Source organism: Dreissena polymorpha, chromosome 5, assembly GCF_020536995.1.
Source record: "Dreissena polymorpha isolate Duluth1 chromosome 5, UMN_Dpol_1.0, whole genome shotgun sequence".
Lineage (NCBI taxonomy): Eukaryota > Metazoa > Mollusca > Bivalvia > Myida > Dreissenidae > Dreissena > Dreissena polymorpha.
Genome location: NC_068359.1, coordinates 5,522,639 through 5,549,947, shown reverse-complemented (window position 1 = coordinate 5,549,947; position 27,309 = coordinate 5,522,639). Strand labels below are relative to the sequence as shown.

The 27,309-nt window shown below is 36.3% G+C and overlaps 1 protein-coding gene and 1 long non-coding RNA gene across 9 annotated transcripts in view; one reads left to right on the top strand and one right to left on the bottom strand.

Annotated features, from left to right (window-relative positions):
* LOC127882338 (filamin-A-like) overlaps positions 1 to 27,309 on the bottom strand; it is a 114,654-nt gene that overhangs the window by 19,902 nt on the left and 67,443 nt on the right. For 7 of the 8 annotated variants that reach the window (XM_052430908.1, XM_052430911.1, XM_052430913.1 and 4 more), the window contains 9 exons: positions 26,410 to 26,580; positions 20,016 to 20,139; positions 19,381 to 19,537; positions 18,648 to 18,837; positions 17,769 to 18,013; positions 5,095 to 5,136; positions 2,613 to 2,736; positions 2,207 to 2,347; positions 15 to 143 (listed from right to left, as the gene is read on the bottom strand). In XM_052430908.1, the coding sequence (XP_052286868.1) occupies positions 15 to 143; positions 2,207 to 2,347; positions 2,613 to 2,736; positions 5,095 to 5,136; positions 17,769 to 18,013; positions 18,648 to 18,837; positions 19,381 to 19,537; positions 20,016 to 20,139; positions 26,410 to 26,580 (1,323 nt within the window). The remainder of the gene's footprint in view (positions 1 to 14; positions 144 to 2,206; positions 2,348 to 2,612; positions 2,737 to 5,094; positions 5,137 to 17,768; positions 18,014 to 18,647; positions 18,838 to 19,380; positions 19,538 to 20,015; positions 20,140 to 26,409; positions 26,581 to 27,309) is intronic. The other variant, XM_052430912.1, reaches the window with a different exon arrangement.
* LOC127882346 (uncharacterized) lies at positions 14,290 to 16,354 on the top strand. Its single transcript, XR_008050510.1, has 2 exons — positions 14,290 to 14,506; positions 15,929 to 16,354. It is a non-coding gene; the product is annotated as an uncharacterized LOC127882346 (long non-coding RNA).

Sequence of the window (27,309 nt, the reverse complement as noted above, 5' to 3'; positions counted from 1 at the left end):
ATAGCAACACCAACCTGCTCCTGCATCCTTGGTAACGATGGTGAACTCACACGGTACATTGACCACACCATGGCTCAAGCCTGGACCATAGGCGGTCACAAAACCACTGTTGACTGCATCCACATGGAACTGGAAGGGGCTGCCTGTAAACACAACAATATATGTGCATTAGGTAGGTAAGGAGCGAATTGAAAAACCTAAGGGTAGGGTGCCAGGCAACATAAAATATCATGCATAAGCTTACATTAGCACATTCTGTTAAAAAGAAGTAAACAGAAGGAGATAATCCCAATATAATAACATACAGAAATAAATTGTCAGCTTTATATTTCACAAATGTTGTCATACAGGATTATTATACACTGATTTGAAAACTAATTGCATTTAGTACAAAAATCATAACCACAGTTTTTGGGATAAGCACTCCTCGGATAAAACAAGTGACAGGAAGAACGAATTTAATAAATTGTGAAATGATTTACGGAAAGTGATAAATTAATTAATTCTAAGATATAATAATCAGTTGAATCTTTTTTAAATCCAAAATCAGATATACATGTAGTAACAAATTATACTTAAAATAACATACATTTCATAAAACTTATCATAAGTATTAATAATTTATTGTTTATTTGAAATTTAACATAAAAATAAGAATGTAAGTAAAACACATCTTCACAAATATGAGTTGTGTTCTGAGAAAATTGGTCATAATGCATGTGCGTAAAGTGTTGTCCCAGATAAGCTGTTGCAGTCCGCACAGGCAAATCAGGGACGACACTTTCCACTTTTATGGTATTTATAGCTTCAAGAAAGTCCCGCCTTACCGAAAATCAAGTTTAGGCACAAAGTGTCCTCCCTGATTAGCCTGTGGGGATTGCACAGGCTAATCTGGGACACTTTGCGCACATGCATTATGCCCAGTTTTCTCAGAGCGTGGCTCAATTAATTTTCCCAATCAGTATTATTTCAAGCATACTTACTAACTGAAATTGTAAGCATCCTTCACTATTGTGAACAAGCCTATTAAGAAATATTCTTGCTAAAAAAAATCAGACTAGTGAGGAATTTCAGGAAACTCGCCCCCACAATCATTCATGTTAACCAGGTCTTCTTCATTTCGAATATATGTTGGAAATTGGGAGGTAGAAAAGAAAATTGATAAGGACTGATAAAATGATCTGTTTGGCCAACTTGTAACCTTTGATCAAAGAGTAGGAATATGCAGCATTCCAGAAAATGTTTATCTCTGATTTTGCCCTTTGGTTAAAAAACACACCATCCCTCAAACAAATTCTGTTCAGTTAATGGCATATTGCACTGCCAGGTAATGAGATATTTTGACTACAGGTATGTGCAATGATAAGATCATGTCTAATCAATATTTAGAAGCTTGTGCAGAATGCCTTACACTTTCAGGAAGTTGCTTATGAGCGGAAACTGTCAGGAACCATCCATGTATCATGTATCAATGGCTCACCAGGCATGCCATACAGTTTATAGTACAAGATAGTGTATTTCTCATTGTAAAAAATTAAAAACGTTCTTTATATAGTTTCTTCTGTTTCCAGGTTGTACAAAAATTAGATATTATCTACTTCACAGAAAGTCGGTTGCATTTTTATGAAAACCATATAATTTCCAAAAATAAATATGATGGATGGATCTTCCATTTTATTGAAAGACACACTTGAACATGAATCATGGTTTCATGCCATTTTATGAATCTAATAAAATTTGTGGAGATAAAAGAATGAAATTTTGTATAGAAAAAAATATCTGAAGCATTAAATGTTCATAAAGGGAAAATGAATATCAATACATTGAATTTAAAGTTTGTAAATAATTAAGGTGGACATCATTCTACAAGTTGACTCCATTCACCAATTTATGAAAATATGCCTAATGTTGAAAAGCAAGGTCTTAATTGTTTGATGGAAAAAAAGTTGTTCAATTTATTTATTAAATTTAGAAGGCCAAGTTATACATCCACTAACCATTGACCCATCTCCATTCAGACTACTATCAAACCCCACATCTAGTACAGTATAACCACAAATTCAGTGGTGTGGGCCATACCACTAGCGTATCACCCCATACCTGGTAGAGTGTAGCCCTATACTTAATGGTATGTAATCCCAAAAATAGTAGCATGTAGCCCAAACGTTTAGTGTGTATCTCACACTTGTAGGGTAAAGCCCCATACCTGGTATTTCCTGCTGGTTGTAGCACAAGTGCAGCTCATGCAGTCCAGTCTCCTGGGGCTGGTATCTAACTGTAACCGTGCCATCTTTGTTGTCCTCGATCTTTGGGTAGGCCTTCTTTCCAGACGGCATGATCACATAAGCTATGAAACACAAGAAATAAGCCTTAAATATGTATAATTATATCATTTACTAAGCTTCATCTTTGTAGAAACTTTATTGTCATCTCTTGCTGTTATCTTGAAAGCTTTTGTATATGAATAATACATAAAATAAGCTTTTGCACAATGGTCAAATGGGTTGAATAGTATAATGATTCAATTGAAACAGTAAGAGAAAAGAAGAAACTAAAACAATATTTTTGAAATCTTTAAAACAAAGTGTGCATGCACAGTAAGCAACACGTACCAGTGACAAAGTTGAAGATGGGTCCAACTGGGATACGGAACTCCTGTGGCTGATAGAGGCCTGCTCCTGGGGCGGCTGAGTGTACGCTGTCAATGTGGTCTTGTGTGATCAGGTCGTCACCAACCTGCAGACATGGACAATACAGTGTAACCGCCTCACTCAATCAAGGCGAGTGCTCCACCAAGGGAACTCAGGTGTAAGCTAATTAACTGGGCCGCTCACATAGCAAATCATAAATCACAGGTAAATTTGGTACCCTGACAAGTGTCACATCGACATTAACTGATACTTTCGTACATAATCTACAAATACATTCCTCAGTATGACAATTGGGCAAATATAATTGCTGGAATCACAAGAGCATAAAGCACTTAACACATCAGTTTCATTATAGAGGTAAAGCAGCGACAGGTCTAATGGTCTTATATGTGAGCGGCATGTTGAGAAAATAGGTCTTATGCCAAATGCAGCCAGTTTAGCTGCAGACCAGTCTGCGCATCAGACATCCCCGTCAAAATTGAGTCCACAAAACCCTGCATGACTTCAAAACAGACAGCATAGCTTCTGACTGGACCCAGGCTGATTTGGAGCTATGCTGGTCTGGCATGACCCATTTAACCTGACTCTGCTCATATGTGAAACTTACTTAAGTGTAAACTATGAGTCCTATGGGTGGCTCAAAGAGTATATGTGTCTCCTTATACAGTAAGACTTGTTACATTTACATTTACTAAGGGCAACTAATAGAATATGAGATCAACTAATACACCAAGACCTTCCACTTTGCTGCATAATGTGTAACTTGAACATTGAAGATGCATCTATAAACTTAACTTATAATGAACAAGTAAATTGACAAGTCATTAAGAAATGGTATCATGCAATCCAGTTCCAGGGTAAGGTTTTGTTCAATATCCAAGAAAAACCTGTGAGATACTTTACAATTGAGTCTCTGTTACATTGAACCAGCAAAGTAGTTAATTATCCTGCAATATTGAAACAGGGCATATAATTGGTGAAATGAAGAGTAAGAAAATCTTATACGTATTAATAAAAAAATATATATCAAGTTGTAAATTACTTGCAAAGAAAGTGTTATGGAATGTTAAAACATGCAGTACAAGATTGAATGCCAAAAGCAGTTTGGTTATATCAAGACAACGAATCTTATCACATCGTGTCAACATGAGTCAGGAATTGAGGCTTTCCAACATGAGAGGAATAGAAGCGTTCAAACATGAATTAATACAGTGATGATATTGATGCCCACAAAATAGTGTTACTAAAGAATTACAACATTATGTTTTGGGTTCAAGCTATTGAAAGCAGCATCAACATGTCAAAAGGGCTGCCCAGCTTCCAACTGATAAGCCCCAGTATACATGATGTTAGTTTACCAGGCAGCCTTGATGGAGGGATAATATTGCAAGGTGTTTTGCTGAGTCTATAACAGACCCCCATACAATCTTCCTTCTTCTATGAGATTCCTCATTCTGACAGCCACGGAATAAAAAATGCCATCTTTTGAGTAACAGTGATATGAATGATTACATAATAGACACTTTTATGACTTCATAAGCATGTAGCAGAATGTGTGCGTCCTGATCTATGGCAAGATGTTAAAATGGTCTCAATCACGCAAATATATATCAGCATGGCTTAATCATTTAGGCAATTGGTCACTTGCCTTATATCAAAGACTTGCAGATGGTTACAATTTCTATCCAGATAAATTTTCAGGAGTTCAATTTTCCTATATTTTTTTACAAGTTATTAGAATGAAACCCACACTTGCATGCAATCACTCAAGATACTTTGAATAACAAAAACAGTAGTCTTCATTCACTAAAGTTCTAAAAGCATCATTTACACTTATTAAAAACAAAGGACTGGTTCTCTTTGAAGCTGCTTTCAAAAAGAATTATTGTGAAACTCAACAATGCAACTTGACGCCTGAATAAGATTTCAGCAATTTTAGTAAAGAAGTATTAAACCCTTTCCTTCTCAGATACACACTTTTACCTATTTGTAGTCCCTTTGTAAAAAAATAAAATTAAAGACCTATGTTACTAGATACATTTTTTTATTACTCATTCACAAACCTAAGATACTGATAATTAAGCAGCAAACAGCATAAAACCTGAACAGTCTGCAAGTTACCTACAGTTCTGGTTTCATGCTGTTGGCATATCCCTTGCATGCTGGGAAATTTGTCGTCTGCTAAAATGTTGTCTGCTGAATTTCTAAAATTAGCATTTTCTTCGATTTTTTTCAAAGAATACTATCAGAATAGCAAACAGTTTGGATCCAGATGAGACGCCACAGATAAACGTTCTGTGGCGTCTCATCTGGATCCAAACTGTTTGCAAAGGCCTTCAAAATTCGGTTCCAGCACTGAAAGAGATATAGTCATTTTCAGTTCTTTTCTGAGTAAGGAAATGTGTTGAGCTATATATAGGCTATGTAAGAATTCCACACATACCTCAGGCATCCCCCTGTCTTGCCACTGGGCATCATCAAGCGCCTAGAACATGCAAAAAGATGCACACATATAGACACATCCATGCAACATGCACCTAATGCAATGCTGGGGTAAAATGCATATCTAAAATAAAAAGTTTATGTTGTTAGTGTCAACACTGAGTGTGAAACTGTCCTATTTGCTTTATATTTTGTAAATAATTTACAAAAGTTGTAGGCACATCACTTTTGTCTAACTTGAAGAGATTGTTATCATCCAAGACTAATTACTGATACTAACTACTGCAACACTAGAAAAGACTTTTTGGTAATTTTTTTAATTTTTACAATAATTAATCTTTACAAAGCCATTTATAACACACAGTATGGGGTACCAAATGAGTTTTTACAAATCTAGATTAACATTTCATTGTTATGAAATAACAATATACAGTAATTTCCTCAACAATGTGAACAGTCAAAACTGTGGGAGGAGAATGGTTGACCAGAGGCATTGTGGAAAAGTTCAAAATGTCATCATGAATTTATATATAAGGTCATATTCATCAAGTGGAAGAAGTAAACCAAGAACATGAAAGACTATGAAAATGAACACAACTTTACCATCTCATCCCAAAGAAATTAAGTGTCTGCTAGAATGATAAATACCTTCTTGAAAGATGGGGAAATCACATCAAGATAGGACTACTCAGTTATCTTAGTTACTTATCACCATTGTGGAAGCAGTAAAAATCTCAAAACAGAAACCTTATGTTACAGAACCATCTTGATGAAAAATAAATTATGTAACAATCAACCCAACGAAATTGAAGACAGTCATGGTGAACATTATATTTATTAATGCTGGGTTTGTTAACATTATTTTGTTTTAAATATTTTTTTCAAAACTGTACTCCTGGCTTTAATAATGACGCAGGCAATTAGAATTTATAAACAGTTGGATTGATATAATAATTTAAGAAATAATTTTAAGATACAAAAATTATGTCTTCAAATAATTTAGTCATGAACACTGTCTCAAAATAGTTTCATATAAGCAACATATTTAATAGCTTAGACTGGCAACCCAGCTAATCAAGCACTTACTGTAGATGTCCTAACAGTTTTCTTCACATACATCCAATTAGACGATGATTCCATCATTAAAATTTAAATCCAAAAAATTAAGAATTTATCCGAAAAGCATATAATTGATTGCGAAATATCTTAAGCACTGCTATGAATTCCCTATTTCAACACGGCTCTTCATCACTGTCAAAATAACTTACAAGTTGGCACCAATGCTCCTGTCAGACACAAAAGAGTTCACTACAATTAATGCCACTGTGCAGCGATTCATCAAGAAAGAGTGGCAATAGATTTCACATTTTCAAGCATCTCACAGAAATATTTCTGACATTTTGATGCAAAATCGAGACTGCTTGGAGAAGATTCCAGGTACCAGTCTAAACGCTGCTAAAGATGCTCATTCAGCACGAGATTACGAGGAAAGATGAAGATGGAGGCTACATGACACTCAATTGGCAAACAAACTAATATCATCATTATTTATGTATAATTTGCCACAAAAGCATATTTGCTAGGCATACACAAAATGTAACTAACAACTTGAAAGATCGGGCATTGATCAGAGTTCATCTGTATGTGTGCTTGTAAGGAAAAAATACATTGTTACTTTTTCACTATAAATGTGTTACCTTATGGTAGGAATCTAACTCTGTAACCCAATATCCAAGGTCAGACAGACAGGTGTTTATATTTGTTAAATGTTTTACAATACAAGGTCAAAAGTGATATAACTGTATCATTGGACTAAGAGACATTTTTCTGTAAATATACCTTAAACACCACAACATTTATTTTAATGATCTTCAAACTTCTCTTTGCACACATGCATACATAAAGTAAAAGATAAAATCGTCTAATCTTGGTTTAGAACATTCTTGTATTTTTTTTCCATACATAACATCCCAGGATATGTGGTTATTATGAATTCATAGCTATACCTGTTCAAAGTTGGATGATTATATTTGCATTTGATATTTACAAAAAATTCAAGCATATCCCAATTACATGTCAAGATGCCACAGGTTAATTGGTACTCAAAATATTACAAAATGTTAGGAATAATACACACTATTCATTAATGTGCAAATCTTACACTTATCCTTTTTAATATTTTCATAATGTTTTTATTTTTCATTCAGTCCATTATTACTTAGAAAGCGAATTAGAAATATAACATATAAATAATTTTATTTTCCAGAGATAATGATGCATTTTTATTCACGAATGATAGGAAACAATTCAAACAATATTTATCATTAAATAATGGGTGCAGTTATTGTACAATAATTCTTTTTAAACTCTTTCAATTCATGTAATATTTCCTGAATGCACTATGCCAACTGTATTAACATTATAGGCTGCAAATAGGTTTTAATTTCGAATGGAACCCAATTTCAAATGGATAGAAAACTCCTGTGTGTCTGGGATTTGTTACCTTTGATATTTTAAACATCAAGAGCAGTAAGTGTTTATTTATAACAGAGATAATTAAATATATTTTAGTCTATTTTTTAGCTCACTTTTTTGTTTTCTTAACATTCCAAACAATTTATAGACCCAGGAAATAACAATTAGAAAACACTTCTGAGAAAAAAAATTGCTAAGTTGGCCATTAAAGATTTTTGTACCTTCCATTCTTTCTGGGAATTGTATCACCGTATTCACCTTTCAACATGTAGTATTAAACTTCATATAAAAATTTGAGAGAAAGCACTATGCAAGAAAAAATAATGCACACACACAAATCACACAAAAATCTTCGCCACAATTCCAAGGTATTAGAACAACATGCGAAGAAAAAACCCTGAACAATTAACTGTACAAGGAATACAATAATAACTTGAAAATAACTGGACATGTCAATAAATTATCATCTCCTGAAAATGGTTGCTCATCTGAGTATGAACAAAATGAAAGACATAAGTGAGGGCTCAATACTTGACAAAATTTAAGTGGAAACACCATGTGAGCAAGAACAGTTATCATAATGCAAATATACATGTATACTTGTACGATGGATGACAATAAGAGGAGACCATGGAATAACAGAAAGTTGAATGAAGGCTTCAAACTGACTTAAAGAGGCCAAAGAAACCACACTTACCATAAAGGAACCCTAAGATACCAAACAAAGCAAAAGATGTAATAAGAATTGTAAATAATACATAAAATGAATTAAAATATTAAAATTTGTGCAAAAAAATGATCATCGCATTATTTCATTTATTTTATTCATTTCTTTCCTAAAGTAATTTGTATTATTGGCATATACTGTGACTTTAGTGTAAAAACTGTTGCTTTTATTAACTAAATTAATACTATTTTTGTATCATATACAAAAGTTTTACAGTCAACACTAAATATATATTATCTATTTACACAAAACCTGTAGAACCAAAACACCGTCTGGTGCACAAGTGGATTATGCCCTTACGGATGTTCCTTCAGGAGAACTTCAATTTTATTATCAATTTATACCTTACATTAAAACTGTGCATTTTTATAACAGCTCTTTGGTGAAATACATTATGAAATCTTAATTTAAAATCGCAAAACATTTGGCGAAAACAGCACCATTTGTTATCTTTCAACTTGGTACCATGCTGACTGCATTATCCTTGCTAAGTAGGAAATCCAACATGATTTCTGGATTTAATGTTACCTCAGACAACTTTATCAAAAATTCTATGTTGCAAACTGATAGCTGATAAACATGGGCACTTAAAACCTGTAGATCTTGGGGCATGATGTAATACCATTTTAATCACAAAACTGGCGTCAGAAGCACACCCTTCCATACTGCATATATTGCCTGCAATAGTTATCTTAATCGCAATTCTAAACTTATTGCAAATTTCTTTGAACATGAGGATGTAAAAGCATTACAAATTGTAGCTAATCTATCTGCTGTTTAGTGCTTATCTAAATGAATATTGTCATTACTAAAAAATCTAGATCTTAAATGGAAAACTCAAATGTTGCATGCTTACAAACAGTTGTATGAAAACAATAATTGCTGAACAAACCTGCCTTGAATACATAATAATTCCAATTCTAAACTCATAGGACATTCATTAAACAAACAAACTTAGTTTTCTATAATTACTCAAATTTTTAAGCAATTAAATACTGAAGACTTTGATGAATACAAATTGAAAGAACTTTTAAAACCCTTATTCTAAAGCCTGCAGGATGTGCAATGAATAACTTCTGAACGTCTTACCCGGTACTCAAACTAAAGCACAGCCAAAAAAAAAAAATTTAAGAAGCTTTAAATTTCATAAACACAAATGTTAATAGTATAGACTTCCTACTGCATTTTGAGATGTTCATGACAAGAGGTCTTCGTGTACATTATATTTCGCTTTGCTTTAAATGTACGAAGAGATACATTCAAAAAAATTATATTGTAATTGAAAAAGATCATCAGCATTGTATAGTTAAAAAGTACATTAATTTAATATCTTTTGGTAAAAATCTAAAGTATGATTTTGAAAATCTGAATAATTTCCATTTTAAACCCTGAAACACATGACAAACTTATACTGAAAATACTTGTTACTATTAATGCATTTCAATTAAAGAACTTTCAATTAAAGAATTTGAACACGCTATCAGTAATAAATAATTTAATAATCCATGAAAAGGTAACAAATTAAAAGTTGCATCTCAAAGAGAAAAGAAAAACACAACAACACCTTCTATACCTTTATGATTAATAAATCCTCTAAGCTTCAGTATTACTTTGTTGAAGAATGTATTTAAAACAAAAAGTTGAGGCAATCAAAGTTAATAATAAAATTATATAATCCTATTATATAATCCTTTCTTTCATTCTACATTAAGTTTTTTTTCTGTAGTATCACCAGACTAGTCCATATGTCAGATATTCAATTTCAAGAAGTTTTCAGCAAATATTCATTCAAAAGAAATTTACCTAAGAAGTCGATGCAATACCTGTGTTGGAATACGGCATAGAGGATCATGGGATTCTTAGTGCAATGTAGCCTTTGTTTTTGTTTTAATATTCCTTCTGAGAGGGATGCTAATTTTTGGTATTCTTAGGTGGTAGAAAGCAATTTTATTTTTAGGTGGCATATTAATCAATTTTACTTCATTAGTTGCATTTTTTGTTAGCAGGTCTTCCAATCATTAAAATAATTAATCGCAAGCCAATAGTGAGAGACGGTTTTTTTACTACCAATGTGTAAGCATTTTTTTTAAATGCAAAGTCTAGCCATGTGATGAAAATTCTTCACTCATGTGTCATTCAGGAAAACTGACAGAAATGATAAATTTATGTGATGATTGAGTAACTAGACTTATTAACAGCATTTCATATACCGGTAGATTGCATATTTTAGTGACAAAAACTAAGCACTGCACATGTTATTCATAATTGTAACTCATTCATTTCAAAGAATTTTCAACCCCACAAAAACTGGCAGACTAAAACAATTTGTTGATAGATGTTCAGGAAAATTGTAGAAATTACATAGCAGAATTTGTGTATAGCAATACTTGACAGGCTTGATATTTACTGAAAACACATGTAAGTATTTTTGTTTCAACTCATTTCCAAAACTATTCAAATTCACAAAATAAAATTAATTATGAAATTTTACAGACAAAAGGAATCTGTATACTTCATTTCATAAATCAGCTCTCAGTCTATCCCATTAATACTTGATAAAACAAGAATAAGAGCAGGATCTCCAAAAGATTAAATGACATAGCTTAAGAACTTTTTATGTCTAAAAGGATCCCGAGTTAAGTTTAAAATTAAAATTCAAAAGAAAAAAAATCTCATTAAATTCATATTTTTATACTAATTTTGCTGTCTAAGGGACTTGTGCGTCTTATAATTAAACAGTGAAACCGAAAACCAACAAATATCTGTTAATTTATGATATGGATTTTGTTCGTTTGTGAAAGAGTTCCTTCAATACTATACAAGATTCTTTCCAAATGCATTTCTTCATGTTTTATGTTACTTGATTTTTTTATTTTATTGTGACTCTTTATATTACGTTATAACTCTCTAATAGAATGAATATTGTCTTCAGTTTTTAATGCAGATTTTGTTTCTTAATATTCTTTTACAAAATTTCTCTTTCAAACTTACTGACTGACCCAGTTTCTAATGAATCTTTACAACTAAAAGCAAAACAAATGGAGCTACAAAAATCATTTAAAAATTCTAATTGATCATGAATTTGGCATTAATGCCAGTTTACACAGTGGTTCAATGATAAGAAAGCAATAAACTAGTTTATTGGTCAATGCAAGTGTTTCTTTAGCAACAAGAAAATCATAAAATCAAGCATTAACCTGATGATCTAAATTCCAAACTTCATTGGTATTCCATTCTTTCTAGCAATGCCTTCCATAGTGGCCCATACCCATAGGTATAACCTGATAAAAACACCACTGATAGGCCATGCCAGTTGATATCCCTCTGACCATTTCATAACCAAATAGGTAATTACTTGGTGGTTGCATGATATCCCACAGTAACTTATCAGTGTGCAAGTAGATATATAGAGTGGAATGATAGTTCAGTGGGTTACTCATTAAAAATCTGTTGGAACGTATAATTGTGGCCAATGAAAAATTCATAAACTTTAACCCTTTGCATGCTGGGTAATTTGTCGTCTGCTAAAATGCAGTCTGCTGAATTTCTAAAATTAGCATTTTCTTTGATTTTTTTTCAAAGAATACTATCAGAATAGCAAACAGTTTGGATCCAGATGAGACGCCACGTTCTGTGGCGTCTCATCTGGATCCAAACTGTTTGCAAAGGCCTTCAAAATTCGGTTCCCGCACTGAAAGGGTTAACAGAGAACAGAATATTCAGATTTGACATAATGTGGGTTATTGTATTAAACAATAAAACCCAGTTTATTTTAGCAGAAATGTGGACCCTTCAAGGGAGAGTATCTTGGGCATACTATATGTTGATGAACTAGAGTTCTCTTTCCTGATTAAAAAGAGTTAATGCCCATTCTATAAATAGTTCTGAGATCACTTCCTTCCTGGCATTGGATTCCAAGGCTTCAACCTACAGAAAAAACTGAAATTTTTTAAAAATCTACATTCATCTGCAGAGATATAATTAGTTATATTACAAAAACATCTCAAAATGTCTGGAAGAGGAAAACCTGCTGGAAGAAAAAGAAAAGCTCAGACAAACCTGACAGAAAATGAGGAAAAAAGGCAAAGAGATGAAGTTCCATCTGACCATGATGTGCCAGAATTTATCCAACTGCTGGCTTCTGACAAATCAGAAAATACCAACAAAAGAGCAGTTTGGCTGGTAGGGGATTCACATATTCGATGGGCAGGGGAACGCTTCCATTCAAGACACAGGGACACGTTTAAAAATTTCACCATTTCCTGGGATGGTCAGAGTGGTTTGAGAGTTGAAGATTTGCATCCAGTAATCCAACTTGGTATGATTAAAGGCCGAACTCCTGAAATTATTTTCCTTCATGTTGGGGGAAATAACATCACAAGTACAAATCAATGTAAAACTATAAGAATAATTAAATCTGAGTTGCAGTATCTTTTCGATATATTTCCTAACTCATTGATTGTTTGGGTATTCATTCTTCCCAGATTATCTTGGACTAGGGAAGTGGTTGACAATTCTTATCAAAAGAAAATGAATTCCAAACGTCAAAAAATCAATCGCACAATTTCAAATTATGTGTTATCTTTTGCTAGGGGAAGGGCAATTTTGATAGAATCAATTGATTTGAGTACCCCAGGAATGTTCCATGTTGATAAAGTCCATTTGTCAGATGTTGGCAATGAACTATTCATCTTCAGTATAGGTGAAGCAATCGCAAGCTTTCTTGGCAGCGACATTAAGTTTATTAAATGCTAAGGCCTATAATTTTGGGGGACAAATTGTAACCAATTTGCAGTGGCGGAAAATTCTAGGCCGCTCATGATGGGATGGTGTCACTGTCAACAATTACAGGGCTCGAATTTAACTTTTTTTTCTACTTGCATAACATTGCGAGCAGCTTTAATACTAACTCGCAAAATCAAAAACATTCTTGCAAATATTTGTTATTTATTAAGTTCTTTTTCCCACTTTTTTAATGTTTTCGTAGAAGGATTTAATTTCTGGTTTTTTTTACTCAACTGTTAACTTTGCTTTATCTTATTACTTATATTGTTATTTCCGTCTGTGGGCAAAAAGAAACAAGTTATTTTCTGCTTCAACACCATGGCTGTTCAAGTTCAATGAACACGTGTGAATAATCGAATGTTTCACGTTCTATGTACCAATACCATCTGTGTATCTGTACTATAGTATACCAGTCTACATACAAGGTGCGCGCTTAAGCATACGGGTATTCGGACGTTCTATAAATTGACATACGGTTTAGCGTTCATGACGTCGAACGCATTAAGCAATATTCAGGGCTCGAATTTAACTTTTTTTTCTACTTGCAAAACATTGCGAGCAGCTTTAATACTAACTCGCAAAATCAAAAACATTCTTGCAAATATTTGTTATTTATTAAGTTCTTTTTCCCACTTTTTTAATGTTTTCGTAGAAGGATTTAATTTCTGGGTTTTTTTACTCAACGGTTAACGTTGCTTTATCTTATTACTTATATTGTTATTTCCGTCTGTGGGCAAAAAGAAACAAGTTATTTTTCGCTTCAACGCCATGGCTGTTCAAGTTCAATGAACACGTGTGAATAATCGAATGTTTCACGTTCTATGTACCAATACCATCTGTGTATCTGTACTATATTATACCAGTCTACATACAAGGTGCGCGCTTAAGCATACGGGTATTCGGACGTTCTATAAATTGACATACGGTTTAGCGTTCATGACGTCGAACGCATTAAGCAATATTACTATTTTTTCACTATTTCTTTACTCGCAAAAAAATACGAGTGGCTTAAAACTTAACTCACAATCGGTATTTTTCACTCGCATTTTGCGAGTGTGCGAGTGTTAATTTCGAGCCCTGAATATTACTATTTTTTCACTATTTCTTTACTCGCAAAAAAATACGAGTGGCTTAAAACTTAACTCGCAATCGGTATTTTTCACTTGCATTTTGCGAGTGTGCGAGTGTTAATTTCGAGCCCTGAATTATACATTATTTCACAAGTTAACAATATTTTATATAGGTATGGGTGGTTCTCCTCTCCTTAATATGGCTCCTTTTGGAGATAATCAGTTTTGGAGGGAAGCCATCCTATATTTGGCACATTTCACAAAATTTCATTTCAAAATGTTCATTCTTAAGTTTGCATTTAGATGCTTTGGGTCTGCTCGGACAAAGGCGACCCGAAGCGGATTTATGGAGATAAGTATATACATGGAGTATATACGAGGAGTATTATACACAGTATATATGGAGCTATATATATACTCAGGAGTATAATACATGGAGATTGGACAGTATATATGGAGATATATATATACTGAGGAGTATTGATATTTTCAATGGAGGTTGGATATAGTATATATGGAGCTATATATATACTAGATTATGCGTGGTACATATGTAAAATAATAATAATAATAAATTGTAATTACTTTAAGCAAGCGTGACACCATCCTGTCATTGATGCCTAGATTTTTCAAAAATTCCATGTGGCAACTCTTGAAAACCAGTGGAATTCTAACTATCTTTTACTGCGGTCAATAAACTGCCAAAATATTACACTAAATTACCAATACATGTTATTTAACAGTATTCATACAAACATGAATAAAATGACTGTGTACTTTTAATTTTGTTTTGTGTTCTTTCTTACTATGCATTTATGTCTTAAAATAATGTGGGTTATTGTATTAAACAATAAAACCCAGTTTATTTTAGCAGAAATGTGGACCCTTCAAGGGAGAGTATCTTGGGCATACTATATGTTGATGAACTAGAGTTCTCTTTCCTGATTAAAAAGAGTTAATGCCCATTCTATAAATAGTTCTGAGATCACTTCCTTCCTGGCATTGGATTCCAAGGCTTCAACCTACAGAAAAAACTGAAATTTTTTAAAAACCCACCCGCCACACCCATTCATGATATTGTTGAATTTCATACTTATTCCAGAAAAAATATTGTTTTGTTGGATGCTTTGTATGAATCCTACTTTCTCTGCGCTTGAGATTTATGTTTCAGAAAACATGCCATGGCTCCATGCACAGGCAACAGTTCCAGATGGTCACCAAAAACATCAAAAAACCTAGACGCTGCTGAGATGCAAGTGTTGCTCAAACCTCTGCAGCAGACCTGGTGACGATTGGATCTGAACACTGACTTCACTGTTGCAAAGACTCCATCACTACCAAAATTTCTTTGGAGAACTGTCTGTGTTTTATGGAGATCATGTGTTTGCTAATATCAAATGCTAAAGATGAATGTAGAAACTGTGTTTGCTTCTATTAAATGCTTGTTCATATAAAAGGTTACTATTTTATATATTCTAATCTTTGTTAGGTGCCGCAGTTACATATCCACGGAAAATTCTAGGCCGCTCATGATGGGATGGTGTCACTGTCAACAATTATACATTATTTCACAAGTTAACAATATTTTATATAGGTATGGGTGGTTCTCCTCTCCTTAATATGGCTCCTTTTGGAGATAATCAGTTTTGGAGGGAAGCCATCCTATATTTGGCACATTTCACAAAATTTCATTTCAAAATGTTCATTCTTAAGTTTGCATTTAGATGCTTTGGGTCTGCTCGGACAAAGGCGACCCGAAGCGGATTTATGGAGATAAGTATATACATGGAGTATATACGAGGAGTATTATACACAGTATATATGGAGCTATATATATACTCAGGAGTATAATACATGGAGATTGGACAGTATATATGGAGATATATATATACTGAGGAGTATTGATATTTTCAATGGAGGTTGGATATAGTATATATGGAGCTATATATATACTAGATTATGCGTGGTACATATGTAAAATAATAATAATAATAAATTGTAATTACTTTAAGCAAGCGTGACACCATCCTGTCATTGATGCCTAGATTTTTCAAAAATTCCATGTGGCAACTCTTGAAAACCAGTGGAATTCTAACTATCTTTTACTGCGGTCAATAAACTGCCAAAATATTACACTAAATTACCAATACATGTTATTTAACAGTATTCATACAAACATGAATAAAATGACTGTGTACTTTTAATTTTGTTTTGTGTTCTTTCTTACTATGCATTTATGTCTTAAAATAATTGCAAAAAATGATGCAATCAAGTCTGCCAAACTTACTTGTTGCTTTTATATCATGCAGAATTTTTTTTCAAGTATCATAAATAACATATCATTTGTTAACATCTTTGTTATTGTTGATAGCCTTGTATAATTAAATGAGTAAGCTATATGTATAAAATATCATGTCATGCTTTCGGAAAATACTGAATACAATCCTTGTATCATTTTCTGGATAGGTAAAAAACCAGGTATAGGTATATTAATTTAAAAAAACATATCATTTCATATTATTTATCAAGCTTCTACAGCACTAATTATACAACTCTAATAAAAGAAGTATAATGTTCATGCATATATTAAACAGAACATGCAAACTGATCTATGCGTATTTTGTGCAGGTGCAAATGTATTCATAATCTGCTGTACTTAGAACAGGAAACTGTACTTAGAACAGGAAACCAGGAGTCTTTAAAATAAGATCTCAAGAGCCCTTCCTAGAGATTTCACATCATTCATCTCTCAAAATGTAATAAGAAAAGAGCGCTTCACATTACACAAGATATTCTTCCTATCAATACATCGCAAATATGCTTTAAATAGCACCAGATCATAAAATTCTCAGTAATAGCATTTTCATCTTCTTATAAATGTATTATGTAAATCATACCATTATGCAAAAACAACTCACATAGAGCTAAATATCTCAGCATATTTGACTAAGAATTAATGAGTTAGTTTTGATATAAATCCTGTGAAGCAAAGTGCTACACAATGTAAGACATGCACATATGCAAGACTTAAAAATAACCAATATGTAATGGATGTATTAGCGAGAACTCATACCTATTTAATGATCAACAACTCTTACTACTTGTACATATGATGAAAGATAGCTCTTACTACTGACAAAGTAAATGCATTTCAAGGAAGGGAAGGAAATCTTGCCATTATAAAAGGCAAGAAAGATAAATCTACCTTGCTGATGGAATTGCAAGGGAAAGAAGCCAGATCTGAATGATGATACACAAGAGAGATACACATGATACACAAGAGAGATACACATGATACACAAGAGAGACAATGTATTTATACATATAAGACTTGTTCTGGGAAAATTGGGGTTTATGCATGCGCGTTAAGTGTCATTCAGGATTAGCCTGTGCACTCCGCATAGGCTTATCAGGGACACCACTTTTCGCCTACACTGAATTTTCATTTAAAACAGACCTCCTTAACACAAAAATTTCCATTAAAGCGGAAAGTGTCGTCCCAGATAGGCTGGTGCACAGGATAATATGGAATAAAACTTTTCACACATGCATAAAGCACCGTTTTCCCAGAACAAGTTTATATAAATACCATGCGAATGCAAGGGAGAGTACTCTCACCTGAATGATGTAGTCTCCCATCGGGATGCTCTGGCCACCAAACTTTATGCTGATGCTGTAGTCACCCTGGAAAGCGGGGGTGAAGTTGATGCTGAAGGTGCCGTCGGTGTTCTCGATGATATCGATGTCGATCTCAGCGCCTGTCGGGCTGCGGATACGGCAGGTCACCTTGCCTGTTCCAGCCTGTGACGCGTCAACAGTGATGACTGTCTCCTTGGCAACTGGTATTGTCTGTTGCAGACCGTCTGCAACCAAAACAGAAATTAAGTCATACTCTGAGAAAACAGTGTTAACCCTTTGCATGCTGGGAAATTTGTCGTCTGCTAAAATGTTGTCTGCTAAATTTCTAAAATTAGCATTTTCTTCGATTTTTTTTTCAAAGAATACTATCATTATAGCAAACAGTTTGGATCCTGATGAGACGCCAGGTTCTGTGGCGTCTCATCTGGATCCAAACTGTTTGCAAAGGTCTTCAAAATTCGGTTCCCGCACTGAAAGGGTTAAGTATCATCCCAGATAAGCCTGTGCAGTTCACACTGGATAACCAGAGATTACACTTTCCGCCTAAAGTGGATTTTCCTCAAGAAGTATTTCAATTTTTATCTATATGAATTTGTTCATTACAAAGAAAGTAACATTTCGTTAGATAAAAAATGAATTCTGAGAATAGTAAGAATTGTCAGAAAATGTATTTCAAGTAACAGATTCAAATATCTCTGAATCTGAATAAAAGATTTTCAGATTTATTTACAACAATTTCAGAAGGCCAATGACACATGTGGAAACATTTAAGTGCATGCAGTATGATAACAATATTTATAAACCTATAACCATAATTTTGACAAGTATTATGATTATTAATGAGTAAGCATCACATACCAGTGATCTTGCACTTGGATGCATCTCCCGTGGGAATGGCGGTGGTCTTGAATGGTACCCCCCTCACTGGTTCACCTCCGTACGTGATGCTGATGATGTATGGGCCACAGTCCTCTGGCGTGTACTGGACCGTGAATGTTCCGTCGCCATTGTCTTGGATCATCGGACGAATAAAGGTGCCATCTGGCCTCTGGAGAGACATTGGATATAATTACACAATTGGTTAGATACTTTTGTCAATAAAAAAGCTGCTTTATACTCTTGTAGCAAAACATATTTGTATTGGAAGGCAATCTTGAGGTACCCTGACAAACAAACAAGGCATAATGGCAATGATATACATGAATTTGAATTTGTCATTGGTGTTTATTAGACTAACTCTTGTGCTTTCTTTAACAAGATATTTTTATTATTTTATTGGTTTATCTATGAATATTTGTGTGTTTTGGTGTATAGTGTCACAGTGTTTGTAAGAAATGGGATACTAAATGATGTATAGTGTCACATTGTTTGTAACAAATGGAATACTAAATGAATGTTCATCACTGTTAAATACATATTTAAGCAAAATAAGCCAACATTATATTACAGTTATGTAATATTCCATTTAAAAACCACAGTTTTCAAGATGAGCATGCAAATTTAAAATGGCAGACCAAGTTTTGTTACAGTACTTATGAACTAAGGATTTTTTTCACAACCTCTCTGCATACAAATCAAAAGGTCACACTACCTGAATGACAACATCAACGTCAGCAGGTACCCCAGCGTCGCGGGTGTCGATGACAAACTGTACTGGCATACTGGCCAGTACCGTGGGCTTGATACCGTCTCCCGAGACTCGAACCTTGTCTGCAGGGGAGCCTGGCTGAGCGACTACCTTGAATGGGCTGAAATACAGTTGGAAATTTACGAATGTATTGAATTGATTTCAACTAAACTGGATTTCTATTCTTGTTAGGAAATAAAAGTGATTTTGTCAAATTAACCTAAAGAGTACCTGGATATCGAGCATAAATAAAGCAATTCATCAGGGATAATTATAATCTGCCTTGTCATTAAATACAAACTTTTGTGAAAGCAATTTTTTTTATCAAACTAAACTAACATTAAAATAAATTGTGAGCAGAAAATAATGCTGATTCTCATGGAAAAAATGTTCTATCAAAATTAGCACATGCTGCACCATGGTGAAAATTTAAAAGGCCTTGCACAGATTTTAAGTTTTGTACAGGTGAGCTTGGTATCGTATTTAGTTCTAAAGAAATGCATTCAACATTTGCGCCAACCCTTATTTCCATGAATGCTATGCAGCAAGTACAAACCTGTTACCCTTATTTCCATGAATGCTACGCTGCAAGTACAAACCTGTTTGGCACTGCCTGGTTGTTATATTTGACATCCACAGTGCATTTGCCCTCATCCACTGGGTAGTATGTGCATTCAAACTTGCCCTCGGCCACTGGAATAATGTCAGCTGGCTGGCGTGTACCTAAACATGATAAAGCAAATAACTACGATGTATATGTGATATTTAATGTTTTAAAATGTCTCGCATTAAATTTGCATAACAGTTGAAATGTTAAAATGCTGCACACACAAAATAGTTTAATTACTTCATAACTCATGTTAGAAACAAAAATTATTTCATGATAAATAAAAGCAGTAAATGCAAACAGGATATAATCTTCTGTTTTTCTGACTTTTTTTTTAAATACAAAATGCTTTGTATTGTTCATTTCAAGTTGGTCACTCAAGCATTCCTCTTTTTTTTTATTTTCAATATTGTGATGCATTGGTCCTCATTGTAAACGCAATCAGTTTTATGCCATTAAATAAAGACTAAAGAGTTAAGTATGTTAACAAAAATTTCTCCGTCTATCATGCTTCTGGCGTTTCATTATTTTAATTACCCTCATATATGTGAGGATAATTTCAAGGATTCAAAACAACAACAACTAAAGACCACAACTCACCAGTAGAGTCAGTGAACGTCACATCAAGAGTAAGACCACAACTCACCAGTAGAGTCAGTGAACGTCACATCAAGAGTCAGACCACAACTCACCAGTAGAGTCAGTGAACGTCACATCAAGAGTAAGACCACAACTCACCAGTAGAGTCAGTGAACGTCACATCAAGAGTCAGACCACAACTCACCAGTAGAGTCAGTGATCGTCACATCAAGAGTAAGACCACAACTCACCAGTAGAGTCAGTGAACGTCACATCAAGAGTGAGACCACAACTCACCAGTAGAGTCAGTGAACGTCACATCAAGAGTAAGACCACATCTCACCAGTAGAGTCAGTGAACGTCACATCAAGAGTAAGACCACAACTCACCAGTAGAGTCAGTGAACGTCACATCAAGAGTAAGACCACAACTCACCAGTAGAGTCAGTGAACATCACATCAAGAGTAAGACCACAACTCACCAGTAGAGTCAGTGAACATCACATCAAGAGTAAGACCACAACTCACCAGTAGAGTCAGTGAACGTCACATCAAGAGTAAGACCACAACTCACCAGTAGAGTCAGTGAACATCACATCAAGAGTAAGACCACAACTCACCAGTAGTCAGTGAACGTCACATCAAGAGTCAGACCACAACTCACCAGTAGAGTCAGTGAACGTCACATCAAGAGTCAGACCACAACTCACCAGTAGAGTCAGTGAAGGTCACATCAAGAGTCAGACCACAACTCACCAGTAGAGTCAGTGAACGTCACATCAAGAGTAAGACCACAACTCACCAGTAGAGTCAGTGAACGTCACATCAAGAGTAAGACCACAACTCACCAGTAGTCAGTGAACGTCACATCAAGAGTAAGACCACAACTCACCAGTAGTCAGTGAACGTCACATCAAGAGTAAGACCACAACTCACCAGTAGTCAGTGAACGTCACATCAAGAGTAAGACCACAACTCACCAGTAGAGTCAGTGAACATCACATCAAGAGTCAGACCACAACTCACCAGTAGTCAGTGAACGTCACATCAAGAGTAAGACCACAACTCACCAGTAGAGTCAGTGAACTTCACATCAAGAGTAAGACCACAACTCACCAGTAGTGTCAGTGAACATCACATCAAGAGTAAGACCACAACTCACCAGTAGAGTCAGTGAACTTCACATCAAGAGTAAGACCACAACTCACCAGTAGTGTCAGTGAACATCACATCAAGAGTAAGACCACAACTCACCAGTAGAGTCAGTGAACGTCACATCAAGAGTAAGACCACAACTCACCAGTAGAGTCAGTGAACGTCACATCAAGAGTAAGACCACAACTCACCAGCAGTCAGTGAACGTCACATCAAGAGTAAGACCACAACTCACCAGTAGAGTCAGTGAACGTCACATCAAGAGTAAGACCACAACTCACCAGTAGAGTCAGTGAACATCACATCAAGAGTCAGACCACAACTCACAAGTAGTCAGTGAACGTCACATCAAGAGTAAGACCACAACTCACCAGTAGTCAGTGAACGTCACATCAAGAGTAAGACCACAACTCACCAGTAGAGTCAGTGAACGTCACATCAAGAGTCAGACAACAACTCACCAGTAGAGTCAGTGAACGTCACATCAAGAGTAAGACCACAACTCACCAGTAGAGTCAGTGAACGTCACATCAAGAGTCAGACCACAACTCACCAGTAGAGTCAGTGAACGTCACATCAAGAGTAAGACCACAACTCACCAGTAGAGTCAGTGAACGTCACATCAAGAGTAAGACCACAACTCACCAGTAGAGTCAGTGAACATCACATCAAGAGTCAGACCACAACTCACAAGTAGTCAGTGAACGTCACATCAAGAGTAAGACCACAACTCACCAGTAGTCAGTGAACGTCACATCAAGAGTAAGACCACAACTCACCAGTAGAGTCAGTGAACGTCACATCAAGAGTCAGACAACAACTCACCAGTAGAGTCAGTGAACGTCACATCAAGAGTAAGACCACAACTCACCAGTAGAGTCAGTGAACGTCACATCAAGAGTCAGACCACAACTCACCAGTAGAGTCAGTGAACGTCACATCAAGAGTAAGACCACAACTCACCAGTAGAGTCAGTGAACGTCACATCAAGAGTCAGACCACAACTCACCAGTAGAGTCAGTGAACGTCACATCAAGAGTAAGACCACAACTCACCAGTAGAGTCAGTGAACATCACATCAAGAGTAAGACCACAACTCACCAGTAGAGTCAGTGAACGTCACATCAAGAGTAAGACCACAACTCACCAGTAGAGTCAGTGAAGGTCACATCAAGAGTAAGACCACAACTCACCAGTAGAGTCAGTGAACGTCACATCAAGAGTAAGACCACAACTCACCAGTAGAGTCAGTGAACGTCACATCAAGAGTAAGTCCACATCTCACCAGTAGAGTCAGTGAACGTCACATCAAGAGTAAGACCACAACTCACCAGTAGAGTCAGTGAACGTCACATCAAGAGTAAGACCACAACTCACCAGTAGAGTCAGTGAACATCACATCAAGAGTAAGACCACAACTCACCAGTAGAGTCAGTGAACGTCACATCAAGAGTAAGACCACAACTCACCAGTAGTCAGTGAACGTCATATCAAGAGTCAGACCACAACTCACCAGTAGAGTCAGTGAACGTCACATCAAGAGTAAGACCACAACTCACCAGTAGAGTCAGTGAACGTCACATCAAGAGGAAGACCACAACTCACCAGTAGAGTCAGTGAACGTCACATCAGGAGTAAGACCACAACTCACCAGTAGTCAGTGAACGTCACATCAAGAGTAAGACCACAACTCACCAGTAGTCAGTGAACGTCACATCAAAAATAAGACCACAACTCACCAGTAGAGTCAGTGAACGTCACATCAAGAGTAAGACCACAACTCACCAGTAGAGTCAGTGAACGTCACATCAAGAGTCAGACCACAACTCACCAGTAGAGTCAGTGAAGGTCACATCAAGAGTAAGACCACAACTCACCAGTAGAGTCAGTGAACGTCACATCAAGAGTCAGACAACAACTCACCAGTAGAGTCAGTGAACATCACATCAAGAGTCAGACCACAACTCACCAGTAGAGTCAGTGAAGGTCACATCAAGAGTAAGACCACAACTCACCAGTAGAGTCAGTTAACATCACATCAAGAGTAAGACCACAACTCACCAGTAGAGTCAGTGAACGTCACATCAAGAGTCAGACCACAACTCACCAGTAGAGTCAGTGAACATCACATCAAGAGTCAGACCACAACTCACCAGTAGAGTCAGTGAAGGTCACATCAAGAGTAAGACCACAACTCACCAGTAGAGTCAGTGAACGTCACATCAAGAGTAAGACCACATCTCACCAGTAGAGTCAGTGAACGTCACATCAAGAGTAAGACCACAACTCACCAGTAGAGTCAGTGAACGTCACATTAAGAGTAAGACCACAACTCACCAGTAGAGTCAGTGAAGGTCACATCAAGAGTAAGACCACAACTCACCAGTAGTCAGTGAACGTCACATCAAGAGTAAGACCACAACTCACCAGTAGTCAGTGAAGGTCACATCAAGAGTAAGACCACAACTCACCAGTAGTCAGTGAACGTCACATCAAGAGTCAGACCACAACTCACCAGTAGAGTCAGTGAACGTCACATCAAGAGTAAGACCACAACTCACCAGTAGAGTCAGTGAACATCACATCAAGAGTAAGACCACAACTCACCAGTAGTCAGTGAACGTCACATCAAGAGTCAGACCACAACTCACCAGTAGAGTCAGTGAACGTCACATCAAGAGTAAGACCACAACTCACCAGTAGAGTCAGTGAACGTCACATCAAGAGTCAGACCACAACTCACCAGTAGAGTCAGTGAACGTCACATCAAGAGTCAGACCACAACTCACCAGTAGAGTCAGTGAACGTCACATCAAGAGTCAGACCACAACTCACCAGTAGAGTCAGTGAAGGTCACATCAAGAGTAAGACCACAACTCACCAGTAGAGTCAGTGAACGTCACATCAAGAGTAAGACCACAACTCACCAGTAGAGTCAGTGAACGTAACATCAAGAGGAAGACCACAACTCACCAGTAGAGTCAGTGAACGTCACATCAAGAGTAAGACCACAACTCACCAGTAGTCAGTGAACGTCACATCAAGAGTAAGACCACAACTCACCAGTAGTCAGTGAACGTCACATCAAGAGTAAGACCACAACTCACCAGTAGAGTCAGTGAACGTCACATCAAGAGTCAGACCACAACTCACCAGTAGAGTCAGTGAACGTCACATCAAGAGTCAGACCACAACTCACCAGTAGAGTCAGTGAACGTCACATCAAGAGTAAGACCACAACTCACCAGTAGTCAGTAAACGTCACATCAAGAGTAAGACCACAACTCACCAGTAGTCAGTGAACGTCACATCAAGAGTAAGACCACAACTCACCAGTAGTCAGTGAACGTCACATCAAGAGTAAGACCACATCTCACCAGTAGAGTCAGTGAACGTCACATCAAGAGTAAGACCACAACTCACCAGTAGAGTCAGTGAACATCACATCAAGAGTCAGACCACAACTCACCAGTAGAGTCAGTGAACGTCACATCAAGAGTAAGACCACAACTCACCAGTAGTCAGTGAACGTCACATCAAGAGTAAGACCACAACTCACCAGTAGTCAGTGAACATCACATCAAGAGTAAGACCACAACTCACCAGTAGTGTCAGTGAACATCACATCAAGAGTAAGACCACAACTCACCAGTAGTCAGTGAACATCACATCAAGAGTAAGACCACAACTCACCAGTAGAGTCAGTGAACGTCACATCAAGAGTAAGACCACAACTCACCAGTAGAGTCAGTGAACGTCACATTAAGAGTAAGACCACAACTCACCAGTAGAGTCAGTGAACGTCACATCAAGAGTAAGACCACAACTCACCAGTAGAGTCAGTGAACGTCACATCAAGAGTAAGACCACAACTCACCAGTAGAGTCAGTGAACGTCACATTAAGAGTAAGACCACAACTCACCAGTAGTGTCAGTGAACATCACATCAAGAGTAAGACCACAACTCACCAGTAGAGTCAGTGAACGTCACATTAAGAGTAAGACCACAACTCACCAGTAGAGTCAGTGAACGTCACATCAAGAGTAAGACCACATCTCACCAGTAGAGTCAGTGAACGTCACATCAAGAGTAAGACCACAACTCACCAGTAGAGTCAGTGAACGTCACATCAAGAGTAAGACCACAACTCACCAGTAGAGTCAGTGAACGTCACATTAAGAGTAAGACCACAACTCACCAGTAGAGTCAGTGAACGTCACATCAAGAGTAAGACCACAACTCACCAGTAGAGTCAGTGAAGGTCACATCAAGAGTAAGACCACAACTCACCAGTAGTCAGTGAACGTCACATCAAGAGTAAGACCACATCTCACCAGTAGAGTCAGTGAACGTCACATCAAGAGTAAGACCACAACTCACCAGTAGAGTCAGTGAACATCACATCAAGAGTCAGACCACAACTCACCAGTAGAGTCAGTGAAGGTCACATCAAGAGTAAGACCACAACTCACCAGTAGAGTCAGTGAAGGTCACATCAAGAGTAAGACCACAACTCACCAGTAGAGTCAGTGAACGTCACATCAAGAGTAAGACCACAACTCACCAGTAGTCAGTGAACGTCACATCAAGAGTAAGACCACAACTCACCAGTAGTCAGTGAACGTCACATCAAGAGTCAGACCACAACTCACCAGTAGAGTCAGTGAACGTCACATCAAGAGGAGCCTCGCCAGTCTCCGTGGTGTCAACGATGAACGTTGCCGGCTTGCCAGCGGTGACCTCCCTTGAGTCGAGCCCTGGGCCGTAGCACCTGACCTTGGAAGCATTCACAGTCGGAGCGATGGGCACATTGAATGGGGAACCTGGAAACCCGGAGGGAGAGTCATGAGATTTAGTTGTGTCCCTTGGTGGTGACAGGTGTCTCTTAGAGGGTTGTTTTACAAGCTTCTGTATACATGAACATTGCTCTTGGTGCCTGTAAGGTCCACACCAACGAAAACATTTGGGGAATTGAGAGGACTTTTTCCCACATTTTTCACATGTGCACTCCAATTTTTCCATTGTTGTTTGCTTTATTCAGTTTCAGTTTATGGAAACCCTCCACTTGTTTTTAAACATATACAGCAGAAAATTATTATCCATTACTGCATTTTTTACAATTATATTTCCTATGACAAATGAGTTGATTTGGTATTAATAATCAGATCACATTTATGAAATGTTTCACCAACAAAAATAAAACTATATTGGTTTTTTTCACAATAATCCTTATACATGTATCCATGCAATTTCACAAACATTGAGGCCTATATAAAGTAAAATTGAAAAAGAAAGTAAATTCTTGCAGCAAAACAGTTCAAAATGCCTTTCATATCCTTAAAGTCAGATTTTTGTTAAGTTTACTCACAGTATAAAGTATAGTAACAGCTACAAGATACCATGTATTCATGATGGTGTATAATTAAGTATCAAATATCAAGAAAAATAACCCTAACAAAAACAGTGTGTTTTTTACATATACAATTACATTGCTGTAATTATTTTCAGTTACAGGTCAAATTACAAAGAAAGATAAACATGGAGGTAATAAC